This window comes from Rutilus rutilus (genome assembly GCF_951802725.1).
Source record: "Rutilus rutilus genome assembly, chromosome: 13".
Taxonomy (NCBI): domain Eukaryota; kingdom Metazoa; phylum Chordata; class Actinopteri; order Cypriniformes; family Leuciscidae; genus Rutilus; species Rutilus rutilus.
The window spans coordinates 20283509-20302087 of NC_140218.1; the positions used below are offsets into that span (position 1 = coordinate 20283509).

Sequence of the window (18579 nt, forward strand, 5' to 3'; positions counted from 1 at the left end):
GTGTGTGTGTGTGTGTGTGTGTGTGTGTGTGTGTGTAAAATTACAGTAATACATTTATGTATGAATTAATATTTCATGATATTTCAAGAAATTACTTAATATATTTACAAATATATATTTGAAAGCAATGATTACACTCACATGCAGTGAAGCTACAAGATTAATATGTAACGTCATTGACCTATTAGGCTTTTGACTTTAATCCAAGAAAAGATGAGCTTTTTTGACAAATTATCGCACTAACCACCTGAAACTTTACGGCTTCCCTCTGTCTTGGACAGGCCTGAGAAAAACATTTGGTGACTGACTGATTGCATTTATGAACCATTATATGCATGGATCATTAGCTGAGTATTATAACCAGAGCTGTGTGAAAGTCATGCTGGTTGGCAACCAGGTCCATGGGGAGTCACAATGTCACACTGTTTGGATTCATTACCCATATCTCAATAGGTGGAAGCTCATTGCTTTACTGTCTTCTGTATTGCTTTCTTCATGCTGATTTACAGCCAAATCATCATAAATGTCCAGTACGCATGCCATAAACGGTCAATAGCCGCATTATTTATTTTTGGATGTGAAAAGGATCAAATTGGCATTCATATACATTTTATCACACTTTTTTTTTCCACATGACTAAAATATTGTTTAACCCCACCCCGAAACTTCCACACTAACTTGACATTATCAGCCCTGTCCAGCTGTACAGGCAAGCCAGACTGATTAGAAATCAAAAGACAGTGGCAAACCAGTGCAGCCACATTTCGGAGTCTGGATCATTTCAGTTGACAAACCAGAAGCTATGGCAGCGTTTGAAAGTGAAAATCCTCTGAACACATAAATCCCTGGACCTAGAAATTTCATATCCACTCGGGATAAACCCTGAGCCCTTCAAATGGACATTTTAGAGAAAGCAGTTTACACAGTTTACAGAACCCCTTGACAGCTTATTCACACGAAATGGGAAACTTCAGCAAATATACGGCTTGTAACATATCAGAAAATTTAGAGAAGCTATGATGCAACAACAACAACAACAAAAAGTTAAACCAGTATTTTTTCCAAACGATCTAAAATTGTGTTTATGCTTGGGGAAAAATAGTTTTTGTAAGGTTATTTACATATTTTTAAGAAATACAGATACAACCTGAACAGAAGATACATTTGTATTTGCGATGAGCATCAAATCAGCGTATTATTCTAAAGGATCATGTGCTTCGGAATACTGGAGAAATGACTGCTTATAAATTCTGCATTTTAAAATATAATCAAATAGAAAACAGTTCTTTAATATTGTAATAATATTTCTGTTTTTACTGCATTTTGATCAAATAAATGCAGCCTTGGTGGGTATAAGAGACTTATTTTTGATAACAAAAGAATCTTAATTATTCTTGCAAACTTTTGACAAGTACTGTATAAAGTATTTTTTTAAATATTATTATTAAGTCTTGATTCATTTCTCCTGTTCTGACCTTGAGTCTTTCTTTACTTTGTGTGCTTACAGTAGTCACGTAATGACTTGGAAAGGAATGAGGAACTGACTGAAGAACAAAAGTTGTAAAATACTCCAAATTAGACGTGGCCCCAAGCCCTTTGAACTGTCAGTAAAGATTTATATTCCATTTGAGCAAGGACACATTGTACGTTCCTCAGGAAGCCCAGGGAGATCTCAGCATGCATTATTTCAAATAAATCAAACCGGTTGAAGCAGTGGGCGGAGAGCGTTCATACAACTGTTGGGAGAAAAAAAAAACGTAATCAGCGTTTCTCACTATAAAAACACAGCCGCCTCAATAGTATTGCTCGGAAACCTATATAGAGCTCCCACACAAAATGACAACTTTCCCTTTTATTTTACATTATTGTTTACACGGTGCTTGTCAGCAGTCTTGGAGCTTCTCCAGTCTGTTTGTTCTTTTGCAAGCAAATTCTCTGTAATCGTGAAGAAATGAGTTTGATTTTGCTTTCCGCCTACATGCGTAAGAGCCATTGATGGGTGGAAAGCGTTGCAGTGAGAGCACTTGATATTGCTGCGGCATCTTCCGCTAGCATTGTTCCCTTGGAAATAGATTATGGCCTTGTCTCTGCGATAACTTTAATTACATTTCATCATTTCTGCACTGTGTGTTTGTGAGTGTGTGCGTGGTATCGAATTCAGGGATTCAGGGAACCCATGGATCTTTAGATAAGTAATATTAATACAAGTCATTGCTCATTTGAACCTTCTTGAAACTAATGCACTTCTCTTTCTGTCTGTCTCACTGTTTCGACCATCTGTTTGTCCATATTGTGCGGCCCATCACTTCCGCCCGGCTGTAGACATCACTGTTGGCCTCCCCATCGGTGTGATAATAGCGTGTGGCCTGGCGCTGCTGTTGCTCTCCTCATTTGTCTCCTGGAGGCTGTGCTGGGTTCCTTGGAGGAACAAAGCCCTCTCGTCAAGTTCTGCGGTCCTCGCCCCTGACGACTGCCCCTCACTTCATTTGCCGTCTCTCCTGCCCAGTCCTCAGCCATCCGAGGTCGCCATGGCGACTGAAAAGGAGAAGTATTCTATGGCGTCGATGGGCTTCCTGGAGGCAGCTGTTAAAATAAGCCGCACGTCTCCCGACATCCCCGCCGAGGTGCAGCTCTCCATGAGGGAGCACTTTTTGCGCCGTACACAGCGCATGCAGAGACAGACCACAGAGCCTGCGTCATCCACCAGGTAACAGAGCCAAAAAACATCTAGGAACTCACACTTACACTACCCTTCAAAAGTTTGGGGTCGGTGAGATAATGTTTTCCTAAAAGACGACTGCGTTTATTTGATCAAAATGCAGTAAAAGCAGGAATCTTGGGAAATATTTTTACAGTGAAAAAAAAAAACAACTGTGATGAAAAGTTGATTTTCCTGCAGCCATTATTCATTCTTCAGTGTCACATGGTCCTTCAGAAATCATTGTAAGATGCTGATTTGCTGCTAAAGAAACTTATTAAAAGTCATACTTACCCCAAACGTTTGACCAAAATTGTTGTCATTGGCTAATTATGATGAATGAATTGAATGTTGATAAATGTTCAATATTAAAGGTTTTTATGTCTAGTTGTTATTTAGGTTTTTTGTGGACAGTAAGTAAAAAATGCACACGTTTTTATGACTGAGTGTCAAGATGTCCTTTATTATAGTAATATTTTGTGATTGTATTTTAATATAAAAAAAATGATAATACTTCTATTACTTTTTTATTTTAATTGTCAAAGTTATTTAAAGGATTAGTTCACCCAAAATTCTGTCATTAATTACTCACCTTCATGTCGTTCCAAACCCGTAAGACCTTCGTTCATCTTCAGAACACAAATTAAGATTTGTTTTATGAAATGAATAATGAAATACACGAGAATGCTTTTTGTGTGCTGCTGACGCAGGATCCAGCCAATAATGAGCCGGCATTCTGACATAGAACCCGGAAGCGTTGCACTGTGTTTACAACGTGAACAGCATCAGAGACTGACACGGAAGAGAAGAAATTGTTGAATAAAGTCGTTATTTTTTGGAGGGGTTTTGCGCACAAAAAGTATTCTTGTGACTTCATAACATTAAGGTTGAACCACTGTAGTCACATGGACTATTTTAACAATTTCCATACCTTTCTGGGCCTTGAAAGTGATGATTGCATTCCAGTCTATGGCGGGGTCAGAAAGCTCTCAGATTTCATCAAAAAAATCTTAATTTGTGTTCCGAAGATGAACCATTGCTTCCTGAGCAACAGACCACGGGGTTGTCAAAATCAATACACAGAGCTCTCAGACCATCACACTGAGCACGGGTGCACCACAAGGCTATGTACTGAGTCCACTGTTATACACCCTTCTGACCAATGACTGCACTGCAAAACACCAAAGCAACAGCATTGTGAAGTTTGCAGATGACACTACAGTGGTGGGGCTTATCATCAACAATGACGAAGTAGCATACAGGGATGAAGTGGACCAGCCTGGTGTGACTACAGTAATCTCGCCTTGAATGTCAACAAGACAAAAGAGATGATTGTTGACTTTAGACGCACCAAAGCCCCACACCAGCCCTTATCCATCAAAGGCACAGAAGTCGAAACAACACAGAAGTTTAAATTCCTGGGCCTGCACATATCCAGTGACCTCACATGGTCATCAGTCAGTCATTTTTATTTATAGAGCACATTTAACAACAGCTGTTGGCCAAAGTGCTGTACAAAGTGTAAATAGGTATCCTAATGAGTATACATAAAACACACAAATAAACAATACACTACAATTTATACCACTAGGCCCACTTATGACCATAAGCAACAGTAAATAAGTGGGTTTTAAAGCAGCACTATGCAGCTTCGCCGATTTCTTCGCTGTTTTCTTGTTTTTTGCTCGCGGGTTTCTCTATAGAGCTCCCCCTACAGCTTCGGAATAGATATTTGACAACACTGTCGTCAAAACTCGTTAGCGACTCTCCCCCCTCCCATCTTCTCCCGCTAGTCATGTGCATTTGTTTTCAAAGAACCCGGCGGCCCGGCGGCCCAAAGTTGCAAGGGTGGTTTTTCGGCTCACAGGCACTTGGGGGGTGCGAGACGACCACCATTCAACCCGAAAAAAGTCATATAACTATTCCAATGACTCCGAAGCTGTTCGGTTAAGGTAAAAAAGTTACTTAGTTCACCTTTAAGCAAAGATTTAAAATCAATGTATTTTGGTGCAGTCTTTATGTAAGATGGCAGATTGTTCCAAAGCTGTGGAGTGGCCACTGAAAAGGCACGATTTCCTTTCAATTTTAAACGTGTCCTTGGAACAGTCAGCTGTAGACTACTGGTTGACCTAAGTTTTCTAAAAGCATTATGATGGGATGAAAGGATGCAATCCCTTATAAGCAAACAATAGTGTTTTGAACTCAATACGATGTTTAACTGGAAGCCAATGGAGAGAAAACAATACTGGTGAAATATGTTCGCTTTTCCTTGTTCTTGTTAACAATCTTGCAGCAGCATTTTGAACTAGTTGAAGACGTGACAATATGTACTGTGAGACACCTAAGTATAGTACATTACAGTAGTCTATGGAACACCTCCTCCTTAGTAAAGAAGCCCCAACAACGCTTGTATTTTCTAAGAAGGCTGAAGAGAGCAGGCACGACCCCCTCTATCCTCACTGCTTTCTACAGATGTGTCATTGAGAGTGTATCACGGTCTGTATGGAAACTGCTCCGCATCTGACAGGAAAGCCCTACAGCGGGTAGTTAAGTCGGCACGGCGTGTCACTGGGACCAGCCTTCCTGCTATTGAAGATCTCTACAACACAAGGTGTGTGAAAAAAGCAACCTCCATCTTGAAGGACTCCTCTCACCCTTCCCACATCTGGTTCAAGACCCTCCCATCTGGGAGGAGGCTAAGTAGCATCCAGGCCAGAACATCCAGACTCAGACTTCCTGCAAGCGGTCAGACTTCTGGAACGCACCTAACCACCCCCAACCCACCAAAAGATTGTGACCATACCCCCTTTTATAATAATTAATTTTTATTATTTTTTATTTATTTAAATATACTCGTACCTCAATGCTGCTACACTTAATATATATATTGCTTTATTTATTTGTATAATTTATTTTCCATCTTTTTGTATATCTGTTGTTTACATTACTGTTGTCTTTTCTTAGTCTTCATGAATGTGTTACCGTTGTTCCCTGAAGGAACTGTGTTTCATTTTTAACAATTGCCATGCATTGTGCTAAAAATTACAATAAAGTTGACTTTGACTTTGACTTGAATGAAGGTCTTAAGGGTTTGGAACAACATGAGGGTGAGTAAGTAATGACAGATATTTATTTATTTATTTTTGTGAACTAACCCTTTAATACAAAATCAGATGTATTCTACAGTATATATTCTGCGAACATTTTAAAATAAGTTTAAAAGGGGAGCTTCTTGCCCAAGGTAAGGGTCATCTTACCTCTTTCATGACTTTCCATGTACTGCAATAACAAAATTTCCTTTAACAATAAAACGTAGCTGTAAATTCACACTGTTCTTAAGGGATGCCCATCTTTCCCCTTTTCCCTATCTTTGATCAATTTTCAGCCTGCATGTCATTTGTCAGGAAGGAAAATGCAGACTATGAATCAGACTGTCAGACCACCCTCCCTGTATTATTAGATCTGTGTAAACTTTCCTGTAAGGTGGTTATTCCAGTATGGCTCAAAACATCAATTACAGTCACCCCATTAGAGGATCTCATAAAGACATTACAGAACAGATGAATACTGACAACAGCAAGAGAAATGTAAACTTCTCAGAAACATCATTTATATTTGAAAAGTATTTTGCTGATGATGCATAATATTTTAGAGGATTTTGAAGTCTTTCATCTGTGACTGCTTTGTTATTTTATCCCTTCAATAATGTATTTCAATATCACTTCAGGGCGAGTTTTTAATGTTTAGCTGCTTCATAATCACTGAAACCAAGAGAAGCGCTGCTCATGCATACTTGATTCATTTGGGCTTGTTCCAGGGACCTTAATTACGGCATAGAACTTGTCCACTCAAAATGTAATATGTCATGTACTATTTGCTCATTAAAGAGTAATATTTAATTTAGCTTCAGTATGTGGCTGCTTTTGAAGATTTTCCACTGCTTTTTGTTAAAGAACATTCCTAGAGATCAGCCTGACAGGGAAATATGGAGTTTTATTAATATTAAATAGTATGCACTACAGTTGAATTACCTACACCAGAATTAATTTTAACACCCGGTCTCCTTTTGAGAACAGCTGTTACATTACGGATGAAACAATTGCTTTCATGGTATTGAGGTTTGTCTTCACTATAGAATTGTGACATACCTCAAGTGTATAACAATATTATACATAATGTATGGTCTATGAATTATGCAAGTGACATATCAGTAGGATTTCAGAACAATAAACATTCACAGATTTTAGTTACAAAACCTTGCCTTTGGCTGTTCAGTTTTTAATTCAACTTTTTCCAAACATCATCAAATCCCTCATGTTACTCTTTCTCTCCTTTATCTCATTTTTTCAGGCATAGTTCCTTCAAACGTCACCTTCCCCGTCAAATGCAGGTTGGAAGTCTGGACCTAGGAGATGATTATGATGTGGATGAGCAGCCAACCAGCATTGGGCGTATCAAGCCTGAACTCTACAAGCAGATGACCACAGAGAACGACGACTCCGACAATAGTAAAGGCGGCAAAAACTGTGGCAAGATCAACTTTTCTCTCCGCTATGACTATGAGAATGAGATGATACTTGTCAAGATACTCAAGGCATTTGATCTACCAGCCAAGGATCTTTGCGGCAGCTCCGACCCCTATGTCAAGATCTACCTGCTTCCCGATCGGCAGCAGAAGTTCCAGACACGAGTCCATCGTAAAACGCTCAACCCCACGTTTGACGAGTCCTTCCAGTTTCCGGTACCCTATGATGAGCTTCCCGCCAGGAAGCTCCATCTGAGCGTTTTTGACTTCGACCGGTTCTCACGGCACGATATGATTGGGGAGGTCATACTGGACAATCTGTTAGAAGTGTCTGATCTCTCGAGGGAAACCTCCATCTGGAGAGACATTCAGTACGCTACCTCTGTAAGAGAACCTTGCCGCTCTCTCTTCTCTTGATGTGTTTGCCAAATTGTGAAATTCTGCCAGATTTTAAGACGATTTTTTTTTATGGGGAGAGGTGCATGATGAGGATGCTTATATATTGATCACATATTGATCAGATCTGTAAATGAATATACAGTGGGTTACAAAAATCTGAGACCTCTAGTTTAAAAAATATATATATATACATTTTTTTATTGCAAATTTAAATATGAGCATAACAATTTGAGTAAAAAGTTGACTTGTAAAATGTAGATTAAAATTTCACAATGTTTTAGTAGTTGGTTTGAGAACATCTGACCATGTGTATAAAACTGTTCACATGATCAATGTCACAAATTAGCTTTTTTGATAGTGACCAAATCTAAAAAAAAATTTTTTTAAATATATTTTAACGGTAATAAAAAAGGTTTATTTCCAGGTTAAATTATATTATAATATTTTATATTATTATATTATAAAATTTTATATTACTGTATTTGAACAGGACAAACGGTTGAAATATAATTTACTTACAATATGTTTACAAAAAAAATCTAAATGTGTTTACAATATGTTTACATCTGTTTTCCAAATTATGTTCTTTTGAACTTTTGACTCATCAAAGAATCCTAAAAATTGTATCAAGGTTTCCTTAAAAATATTAAGCAGCACAGCAAATCAGTAGATATTAGAATGATTTCTGAAGGATCATGTGACACTGAAGATTCTAATGATGCTGAAAATTCAGCTTTGCATTACAGGAATTAATTATATTTAAAAACATATTAAAATAGAACACAGTTCTTTTAAACTGTAATAATATTTGCATCAAAGAAATGCAGCCTTGGTGAGCATAAGAAATTTATTTTAAAAATATAAAAATCGTACAGATAAAATGTAGCCTATTAATTGTAGTCTCAAATTTTTGGACCCCACTGTACCACATGACGTGATCCTGGTCTGATAAATCATAAGTCATCCAGGTCATCTACAACATTCTAGACACTATAGTTTAATTTGTGTTGGTAAGAGAAGGATCCTGAAACCTTAGCAAGTACACTTGATTTTGCACTGGTCAGACAGTGTGTGTTTAGAGTAGATTAGAAAATAAATTAATTCTAAATAACAAGGCCATTAGATGGCGACTATGGTATGTGAATTACCTTGTTGGGTTATTGACATAGTCTGTTAAAATGCAGACACAATATTCAACACTGTGCTATACACCTGCTTACACCAAGACAGCCGAATTAATGAGAGTTCAGGGATCTACCCTCATTAACACACAGATAAGGTAGTAATTGACACATGGAGATGACTGACACAGGCTGATTGTGTGGACAAGGTAATTGCCTAATTTTTGTAAAGGGCTCTAATAAGAGGTACTGTCAATCACAGCATAATATTAATATTGAAGTTAACCTCCAAAATAGCTTCTGAGGTCATCTGAGGTTTGCTGATTACTCCATAACGGCAGGCAATACTCCTCGACGAGTCTTATTTCTCTCTGTTTTCTAGATTTAAAAGCTATCCTCAGAGGAGCCATTCAATAAACCTGTGGTTATTGCTTTCGTGGCAGGAGGCCGGCTGCCCCTTGAACAATAGCACACGTTCTGTTCTACTTGGCAGGAGATTTAAATCTGGAACTCAATGCACTCATTTCAAAACTCAAAAAACGATTATGTTCTTTTTTCCCTTAACACACAAAATGAGATGTTCGGCTAACATCCTGCTCTTTCCCATACACTACAAGTTAATAATGACAATAGGGACTCTCACGCTCATAAAATGACAAAAAGCAACAAATAATTATCATAAAAGTGGTCCATATGAATCAAGTCTTCTGAAGCTATACAAAAACGTAGAAAAAAAGACTAAAGATTAAGTTGTTTTTCATGTACGCAATTTGGATATGTGCATATTCAAATTTGTATTGTTATTCAATTATGCAGTTTTAATTTGTGCATTTGTCAAAATTTCAATGATTTCAAAAAAGAATCAATGGCTTTTGAAATCACTGGTGTGACATGTCTTGACAAGCCATATTTGAATATACATGAGTGTGCATGAGATTTCAGACCTATAACAGATGAGAGGATTATATGTGAAAAATAACTTCTCTAAATTTTGCTCTTTTTCATACAAAAAGCTATTGATTGCTTGGGATAGGAAACTTGATATCACCATTTATTTTCATTGTAAGAAAAAGAGCATAAAAATACAGCTAAACTCCTGCTTTGATATTTCATGGAAGAAGGATTATACCAATGGATAACAATAGGCCAAATGTATCCGAGAAATGGTCACTTTTTTTTTTACATAAACTTGAACACATTCACTGTATACACACATTGTTACTCCTCTGGAAATCAGACATAATTTAGTAAGCTTGATAACTTGACTTCTTAACCTGTGCCATATTGTTCAGGAATAGTCAATTTATTTACTTAAAGTTTACTTGCTTTACAAATTTTCTTTCTGTCAAGCTGGCATTTTGCCCATCCATCAGTTCACTTTAAAAAGTCCCTATATGATACTTAAGTGCAAACTACAAATAATCACCTTAGAGGGCTAGAGAGACATTAAGCCACAAGTAGGGGAGTCATGGGATATGTCTGTCAGAGAGAGGCTTATTGAGCTCATTTAAAGGGATTAATTTTTACACCAGTCTTCATACTGCTGAGATGATGACGCTAACACGCTAACTCTAGCTTCCTTTGCATCGCATGTGTTTAACTTTCAGACAAAGTGGGTGGTCTTAATGTCGAAAAATTCCACTGTTCCAATGCATTGCCTTATTTTTGTTGGATAGGCCTACACTTGTTTTATCCTGATCTAAAAGAAACCTGATATGCTTGGATCAGCTGGGATGGAAATGATGGACCTCATGCCCTGGTGGAGAGGCCAAAATGTTTTGGAGAGTTGACGTTTAATTAACAGTTTGCTGGAGTGGTGTCCAGCAGACACTAGCTTGGAGAATAGCAACAACTAATTGGTCACTGTGGCTATATCTGTCCAAACAGTTCTCCCCTAGACCTCGATATTAAGTCAAAGGCTTATTAAACCCAACCATCACAGTCAAAATGCCAAACCACAAATACCAATAAATAACTTCTTGCAGCTCTAACTAGCTTTTAGCATATCCGGGACACTATAGCAAAGTGACTGTATTGATCGTATTGATGCAGAATCTTTCTCTGTTCAGCCACTGTGCAGATTGGAAAGTAAATAATTACTGATTATCAACACTGTTACAATGATTCGTCCTCTTAAAAGATTTGTCTCCAAAACATAGATCCGTTCACAAAAGAAACACCGCTAGTGACAAGTAGTCATAGCATTGGTAAGTCTGTATGGAAGCCTGTTTCCGCCACATTAAAAAAAGAATGGTTTGGTAAATTATAACACAAAATGTCATAATGAGATATAAAGTTGAAATAATTCTGAAAAAGAGTTGAAATTTTGACTGTTTTAATCTCATAATTTAGACTTTTTACTGTATGTAATATGATTTTTTTTATAGTTTGGGCTTTTTATCTTATTTCAACTTATGTCGTTATTATGCTTAATGTCATAATTTTGACTTTTAGTCTCATAATTATGTCTTAGTATCTCATAATTAAAGGTGCGTTTTTTAGGCCAAAACATTTTATGTCACATACAGCAAACATCTCCTCACCATACGCTAGCTGCCTGTCTCCTGAACACACTGTAAAAAAACTAGGTCTCTGTAGACACCCCAGGCTCCACAAACGGCAAGAAAAACAAACTGGGCTAACCCGCTAACCACGAAACATAACAAACTGTTCCAGCCAATAACCGACAAGAAGGATTTGGGGGTGGGGTTTGGGGGTTAGTGCGCGGATGAGGAGGAGGGAGGGTCTAGCTAGCTTCCGTTTTGTTTGACAATACTTGACGTCACCCAACATCACTTAGAGCACCTTTAAGACTATCATTTTAGAATTATGACATTTTATCTCATAATTGACCATGGCATGATTTCATTTTTTTCTCCTCATGTGGTGGAAATGGCCTTCTATACTCATATATTGACTGGAAGTGATGCTTGTGGAACAGTGTCTACTCTAATAGTATCTGTCGCTGGTACATTAATGCACATTTACTGTTTTTATCTCTAATATCCGGTGCTATTGAATTGAAAAGGTGACCTTTGTAACAAAGTGTGCCAATACATCATGCTACATTGATTTGTCTGTGTCTGTGTCTGACAGGAGAGTGTGGACCTTGGGGAGATCATGTTCTCACTCTGCTATCTACCTACAGCAGGCAGATTAACACTCACAGTCATCAAGTGCAGGAACCTAAAGGCAATGGACATTACAGGATACTCAGGTAGAATTTCACCACTCAAAGCTTTACTGCCATTGAGCATCAAAATACAGACAAGCGATTAGAAGTAGGGGAGAGTGGGGTGAAAAGTGTCATAAGCACTCTCTTAATCTAGAGAATACTTCATGTGACTATCCATTTAGAAAGAAACATTTGGTAACACTTTAGTTTAGGGTCCAATTCTCACTCTGACACATCCTGAAGTATAGCCATTTTATATTACCTCTGTCTCATTCCTCCTTGCCTAGAGGACAACATAAGTAAAAAGTAGCACCACTCTCCCCTATAATTGGTCCATTTGGTTTTATGGCTTCTGGAAAGCTTTTTTTATTTTCTCATATATTGTTAATGCACACGTCCAGCACGTTCTAATCATGTTTTCATGTTACAAATTGGCTTCTATTGAGTCTGTTCATATTAACAAACTTTCCCAGAGGTAAATCAGCAGCATCACTGAGCGAGTTAAGCCAGACAGTCTAAAGAAGCGTTACGAATGTGATGCAGGGAACAATTTTAAGCTCTAATAACATGAATGACTCACACTATCATGGTTTTCCCTTATCATGATAGTGTGTCACACAACAGACATTTTTACTTTTATCTGCTGAAGAGTAAACGTTTTTCATTTGCAGTAAAATTGTATTCACACGCAGTGGATAATATCTGTTTAGAAGTGCCCCAAGCTAATTTGGTGTCAGAACAAGTACTTCTCGTGTGATTTGTTCTGCTCAAGCTGGAGGTAGTTTATGGCTTACTAACGCACACGATAAATAGATCAGACAAATTGCGCAATAATGGAGAGGGATGGAAATCAGTATGCAGCTCTGATGTTAGAATCAGCGCTCAAGTCATTTCATTAAAGCTCTAAATTTCAACGGCCTTCTATTCACACTGAATGCAAAGTTGGCTCTATGAAGATACCCAGCATTCATTTCTAATCTTCTCATCTAATACTCTCATCAACTTCAAGCTATTGGTTGATGATTGATTAAACATATTGTAGTATGCACTAGTTTCAATTAAAGTAAAATAATACATTAATTAATGAAAAGTCAAACTGCAAATGTGAAATTGATAGCGTTTTAATGATCTGAACTAATACCAGTGTTTTCTCTGAGCAGATCCCTATGTGAAGGTATCCCTCAATTGTGACGGGAGACGTCTCAAAAAGAAGAAGACCACAACAAAGAAAAACACCCTGAATCCCACTTATAATGAGGCTATTATCTTTGACATCCCTCCCGAGAGCATGGACCAAGTCAGCTTGCACATCTCAGTCATGGACTATGACCTGTATGTAACAGCTATTTATCATTTATACATTGAAATTTAAAGAGACAGATGAACCAAAAGTGAAAATTCTGTCAATATTGACTCACTGTCTGTCAGACGGCGGTTGCAAAAGTAAAGGAAAGGAGCGGGATCTGTTCGCAGCAGTAATGATTTATTAACAAAAACTCAAAACAAAATACTCAGAACACACTTGATAAGTAACATGAACAGAACAACCGAGTAAACGCGACGAGAACAGATAATGAACTGAAAGAAACACAGAGCTGAAATACCCAAACAAACCAATCAATGAAATGAATAACAGGTGCACATAATAATCAGATCAACGGGAAACCATAGCAACTAACTGAAACACAGGAAACTGAAATAAAACACATCCAACCCACCCAAAAACAGAAAATGACACAAATTACCCGTAACACTGTCATGTTGCGAATAACAGTTTTCAATCTTTCTCTCACACAAAGCTATTGTCTTCAGAAGGCTTATATGTAATGCAGAAGTCATACTATTTTACTTTTATGATACTTTTTTCTTGATTTTTGAAACATGAAAACTACAGCCCTCATTCTTTGTAATTGCATACGGAAAAACAAATATATATTTTTATTATTATTCATTTTCAATTTAAATTTTATCGGTTTGAAATAATATGAGAAAATGACCACATTTTCATTTTCATTTAAACTATTCCTTTAACAGTGTTAAAGAGATAGTTCACCCAAATATTCTCATCATTTACTCACCCTCATGCCATTACCAATGTATAAATGACTTTCTTTCTTCAGATAAACAAACAAAAAATTTGAGGAAAATAATCCATCTCTGTGAGTCCATAAAATGCCATTGAATGGGTTCCGCTCCTTTGCTTGAAAAACCACACACAGCAATTGTGACAGTAATCCATACGACCCCACTTGGATGAATCAATGTCTTCTGAAGCGAAACGATACAGGGTTGGACAATGAAACTGAAACACTGTTGGAGGTTTCACGTCTATATATGCTCGACCTGGTGGCCAATCTTCACTGATTTTACTCTCCGTCAGTAAGAGCAGAGTGTGAAGGTTAAATAAACAGAGCAATGGCACAGCTATAAAATGTTGCCATCCACACAGCATAATGGGAGACATATCAGAGTTTAAAAGAGGACAAATTATTGGTGCGCATCCCGCTGGCTCATATGTGAACAGTACAGCAAGTCTTTGTGGTGTATAAAGAGCTATGATATCCAGCAATATATTTGGGCTGCAGTATCATGGCATTCTCTACTTTGAACATAATTGTGACAACACGAGAGTGAGTAAATTACGAGAGACATTTCATTTTTGGCTGAACTGTTCCTTTAACATTTAACACAGTTCATGTATTATTATACAACCCCATTTCCAGAGAAGATGGGACATTTTGTAAAATGCAATAAAATCAAGAATCTAGTTTAATTTTCTAGAACCTTTATTTAACTAACAAAAGTACAAAGAAAACATTTCCAAAGTTTTTACTGACCAACTTAAATGCGTTTTGTAAATATACTTTTTTATTATTATTTTGATGGATGCAACACACTCTAAAAAGTTGGGACAGAGGCATTTTCCCCACTTTGTCACAACACCTTTCCTTTTTAATTACAATTTTTTATCATTTAAAGATTGAGAATACTAATTGTTGCCGTTTTGCAAGTGGAATTTTTGCCCAATGTCGCTTGATACAAGACAGCTGCTCAACAGTCCATGGTCATCATGACTGATTATCACATTTTCAATAAGAGACACATCTGGACTGCTGGCAGGCAAGCACATCCCTTCTGCGGTGTAGAGTGTCTACGAAACCACTCTGTTGTAGCACACGTGCTGAATAAGGCTTTGTCTTGCTTCCCAGGAAAGATGTCATCTTGATGGCAGTATATGTCTTTGTACAATCCCAATACATCTCCACATCAATGGTACCTTCACACACATGCAAGTCACCCTTGCCGTTTGCACTGATGCTACCATGACAGATGTTTGCTTTTGCACCCGTCGCTGATGAAAGTCTGAAGGGTCCCTTTCGTCTTTGGAAACTTAGAACTGAGAATGTCAGTTTTTCCCCAAAAACAAGCTGAAACGTGGATTCATCTGACCACAGCACAGATTTCCACTGTGTTTTGGATAATTTGAGATGAGCTCGGGCCCAGAGAACTCAGCAGCATCTCTGCATAGAACTGATGTATAGCTTTCTCCTTGCGTAACAGAGATTCAAGCGGCATTTCTTGATGCAGCGTCAGACTGTGTTAAGTGAAAATGGCTTTCCAAAGTACTCCCGAGTCCATGTGGATATATTTAACACAGTTTCTCATGCAATGGCTTCTGAGGGCTCAAAGGTCACACACATTCAACAGAGGTTTCCTGCCTTGCCCTACATGCTCTGAGATTTTTCTGGATTCCCTGAATCTTTTCACAATATTATGGTAGATGGTGAAATGCCTAAACTCTTTGGAGTCTTGCAATGAGAAATGTAGTTTTTTTTTTTATTGTGTGACAATTCTCTCATGATATTTAGCACCAAGTGGTGAGCCATGACTCATCTTTGCTTGCAAAGACTGAGATGCTCCTTTTATACCCAATCACGATACCCTCACCTATTACCAATTCCCCTACTTATTGTGGACTGTTTTAAAAGAGTTTAAATTGGATGTTCTATAATCTTATCACCTTTATTTTGCCTCTGTCCTAACTTTTTTGTAGTGTGTTGCAGCCATCAAAATCTAAATTTGTTTATTCATTTTGTCAGTAAAAAAATTGGAAATCGTTCCTTTGTACTTTTGTCAGTTAAATAAGGTTCAAGAGAATGAAGAAACCACAGATTCTTTATTGTATTGCATTTTACTAAACTTTTCTGGAAATGGGGTTGTATTGTGCATCAAACTCAAGGCACACAACCTAAACAGAGAAATACTGAAATATTGAAGCAAACTGTACAGGATATATTAGAATAGCAGGATCACCAGACATCAGAATGATCACATGGTACAATACATGGTACAGGAAAAGGTCAGATGTCAGAGCATTCACCGATCATTTCTCTACAGCTAGGTAACTGCTCAAAGAAACGGGTGCATACATTTTACCCAACATTCTCAAGCATCGAGCAGTCAGTGTCCAAGACAAGAACACACACATGATTAGATGTCAGGAACTGCTATTTCGTAATTCTCTCCCTTGGGTTCACAAAAGGACTCATGTAAAGTTCAGCACCACTGAGGTAAATGTACTGTATGTTGATTTCTTTATCCTGTGGCACTTCAGCTGCTCTCTCTGATTCAGAATATATGCACATATTTTTACACACATACCTTGCTGCAAAATAGGTCAGTTGCACTGGCAGGCAAACTCATATCATTGTCTGTTAACAAAATGCTTTTGGGTCATGCAAACTTTAAGTTACATTATTCATTGCCAGAGTGGATGTGTTTATTTGGATCACTTAAATAAACGGATATACCAATGCATAATTCTATAACAAACAAATCTTATCTTGCAGGGTGGGCCACAATGAGATAATTGGTGTGTGCCGTTTGGGCTGTGGTGCTGAAGGTTTAGGTAGAGACCACTGGAATGAGATGCTCACATACCCCCGTAAGCCAATTGCACACTGGCACTCCCTGGTGGAGCCTAAGAAATCAGAAAAAGTGGTAAGTAACCCTCCCTCCAGAATGCAAACATAAACATGAAGGGTATAGGCATAATAACCCTCTGAATTAGTGTTTATATCAGGGGTGTCTCCTGGAAGCCCACTGTCCTGCAGAGTTTAGCTCCAACCCCAATTAAACACACTTGAACCAGCTAATAAAGGTCTAATAGGCATACTACAAACTTTCAGACAGGTGTGTTGTGGCAGGTTGGAGCAAAACTCTGCAGGACAGTGACCCTCCAGGGCCGAGTTTGGACACCCCCTTGGTTTATATAGAACTAAGCACTGTTTTTTTAATGCAAATTGCATTTTCAGAATTCATTTCTGACTACTCGCCAATCTCTCTTTGTAAATATTCAGATCCCTCTAGTCACATTCTCAAACTTGTACTGTGCTTCATGAATAATACATGAGTGGAATATGTCAGTGCTGATTTTAATTCACACACTGAAATGCTGTTCCCTTTTCTGAAATGTGGTCAAGAGTTAATCATGAGGGGAAAAAAAAGGGGTCATATAATGCCATTTTTGTACAAGCTAATATGATTCTTTAGGGTCTAAATTAAAAGTTTGTAATATACTTTAATCAAAAATTATCATTAGTATTGTAAGAAAACACTAATTTAAAAACAGCTCTATTTTCAGCACGCCGTTAAGTGCATGTGTCTTTAAATGATAATGAGCTTTGCTCACCCCGCCCCTCTGTTCTGTGCGTACACCGTTTGTAACACAATAACACAATAACCATAACGCGTTGTTCATTATAAACGTGGGATTATGAATTATACTGAGAACGTTGTACATAGAAAACATGCCGTAATGTACCCTGAGTGTAAACAGCCGCATTCATCGTGAAGCGTGCAGCAAGAGATTTGCAAAGATTAATATAAATATTAATATAAAGGTTAATAAAACGTTACACTCACTTCAGTTATTCTGGAGGTGCAGCAGGAACACGAATAGTTGGTACCGATCCTTTTTTCAGGAGCAGCTTCTTAGCAAAACCAGCTTTATAACGTTACTGACCCTCGTTTGTAAAGCAGTCTGGTGTGTGAAATGATTTGCGCAAACATGAACGCATTGACGTTGATCGTGGGGAATATTCCCTTCGAAAATAAACTCAGCCACTGCATCTTCAGCGGTTCGGATTTAGGAACATCAAAATGACTGCTGTGTTCGTTATTACACCCAAGAACAGAACACCACAATCGCTTAGACGCCATTCTGCTCATAGACAGTGCTCCAGCGTATCAACAATGACCGCGCCGGTCCGCGCGGTCGATGATTGACAGTGTGACGTCACAAAATGATTGTGACGTCACAAAATCGAACGGCTTGATTTGAGATGGGGGAAAACATATAAGGAGATTTAAAAAAAAAACACTGGATGGATTTTTATCATTTTATGATGGTTGTGTACAGGCACTGCCAACACACATTTCAGTACAATCAACTTGTAAAAGTGCATGTACCATTATATGACCCCTTTAAGTTACGCATTTTGCTCTCTTCGTTCAATTTACTTAAATTTCTTCTGTTAAATATAATGATAAATATTGTCTTTATTTTGAACAAAGTTGGCAATTCATTCAAAATTAATAAAAAAAAAAAAAACACTGTTTCAGCTGTGGTCCTGTCTGGGCATCTATGCATTGTGTTTGG

At 37.8% G+C, this 18579-nt stretch overlaps 1 protein-coding gene across 1 annotated transcript in view; it reads left to right on the forward strand.

The window, feature by feature from the left end:
• The window catches only part of syt6a (synaptotagmin VIa), a 36495-nt gene that overhangs the window by 14284 nt on the left and 3632 nt on the right, over nucleotides 1-18579 (forward strand). The window contains exons 2-6 of the mRNA XM_084427571.1: nucleotides 2323-2707; nucleotides 7049-7607; nucleotides 11840-11960; nucleotides 13079-13250; nucleotides 16769-16919. Coding sequence (XP_084283697.1) covers nucleotides 2323-2707; nucleotides 7049-7607; nucleotides 11840-11960; nucleotides 13079-13250; nucleotides 16769-16919 — 1388 coding nt within the window. The remainder of the gene's footprint in view (nucleotides 1-2322; nucleotides 2708-7048; nucleotides 7608-11839; nucleotides 11961-13078; nucleotides 13251-16768; nucleotides 16920-18579) is intronic.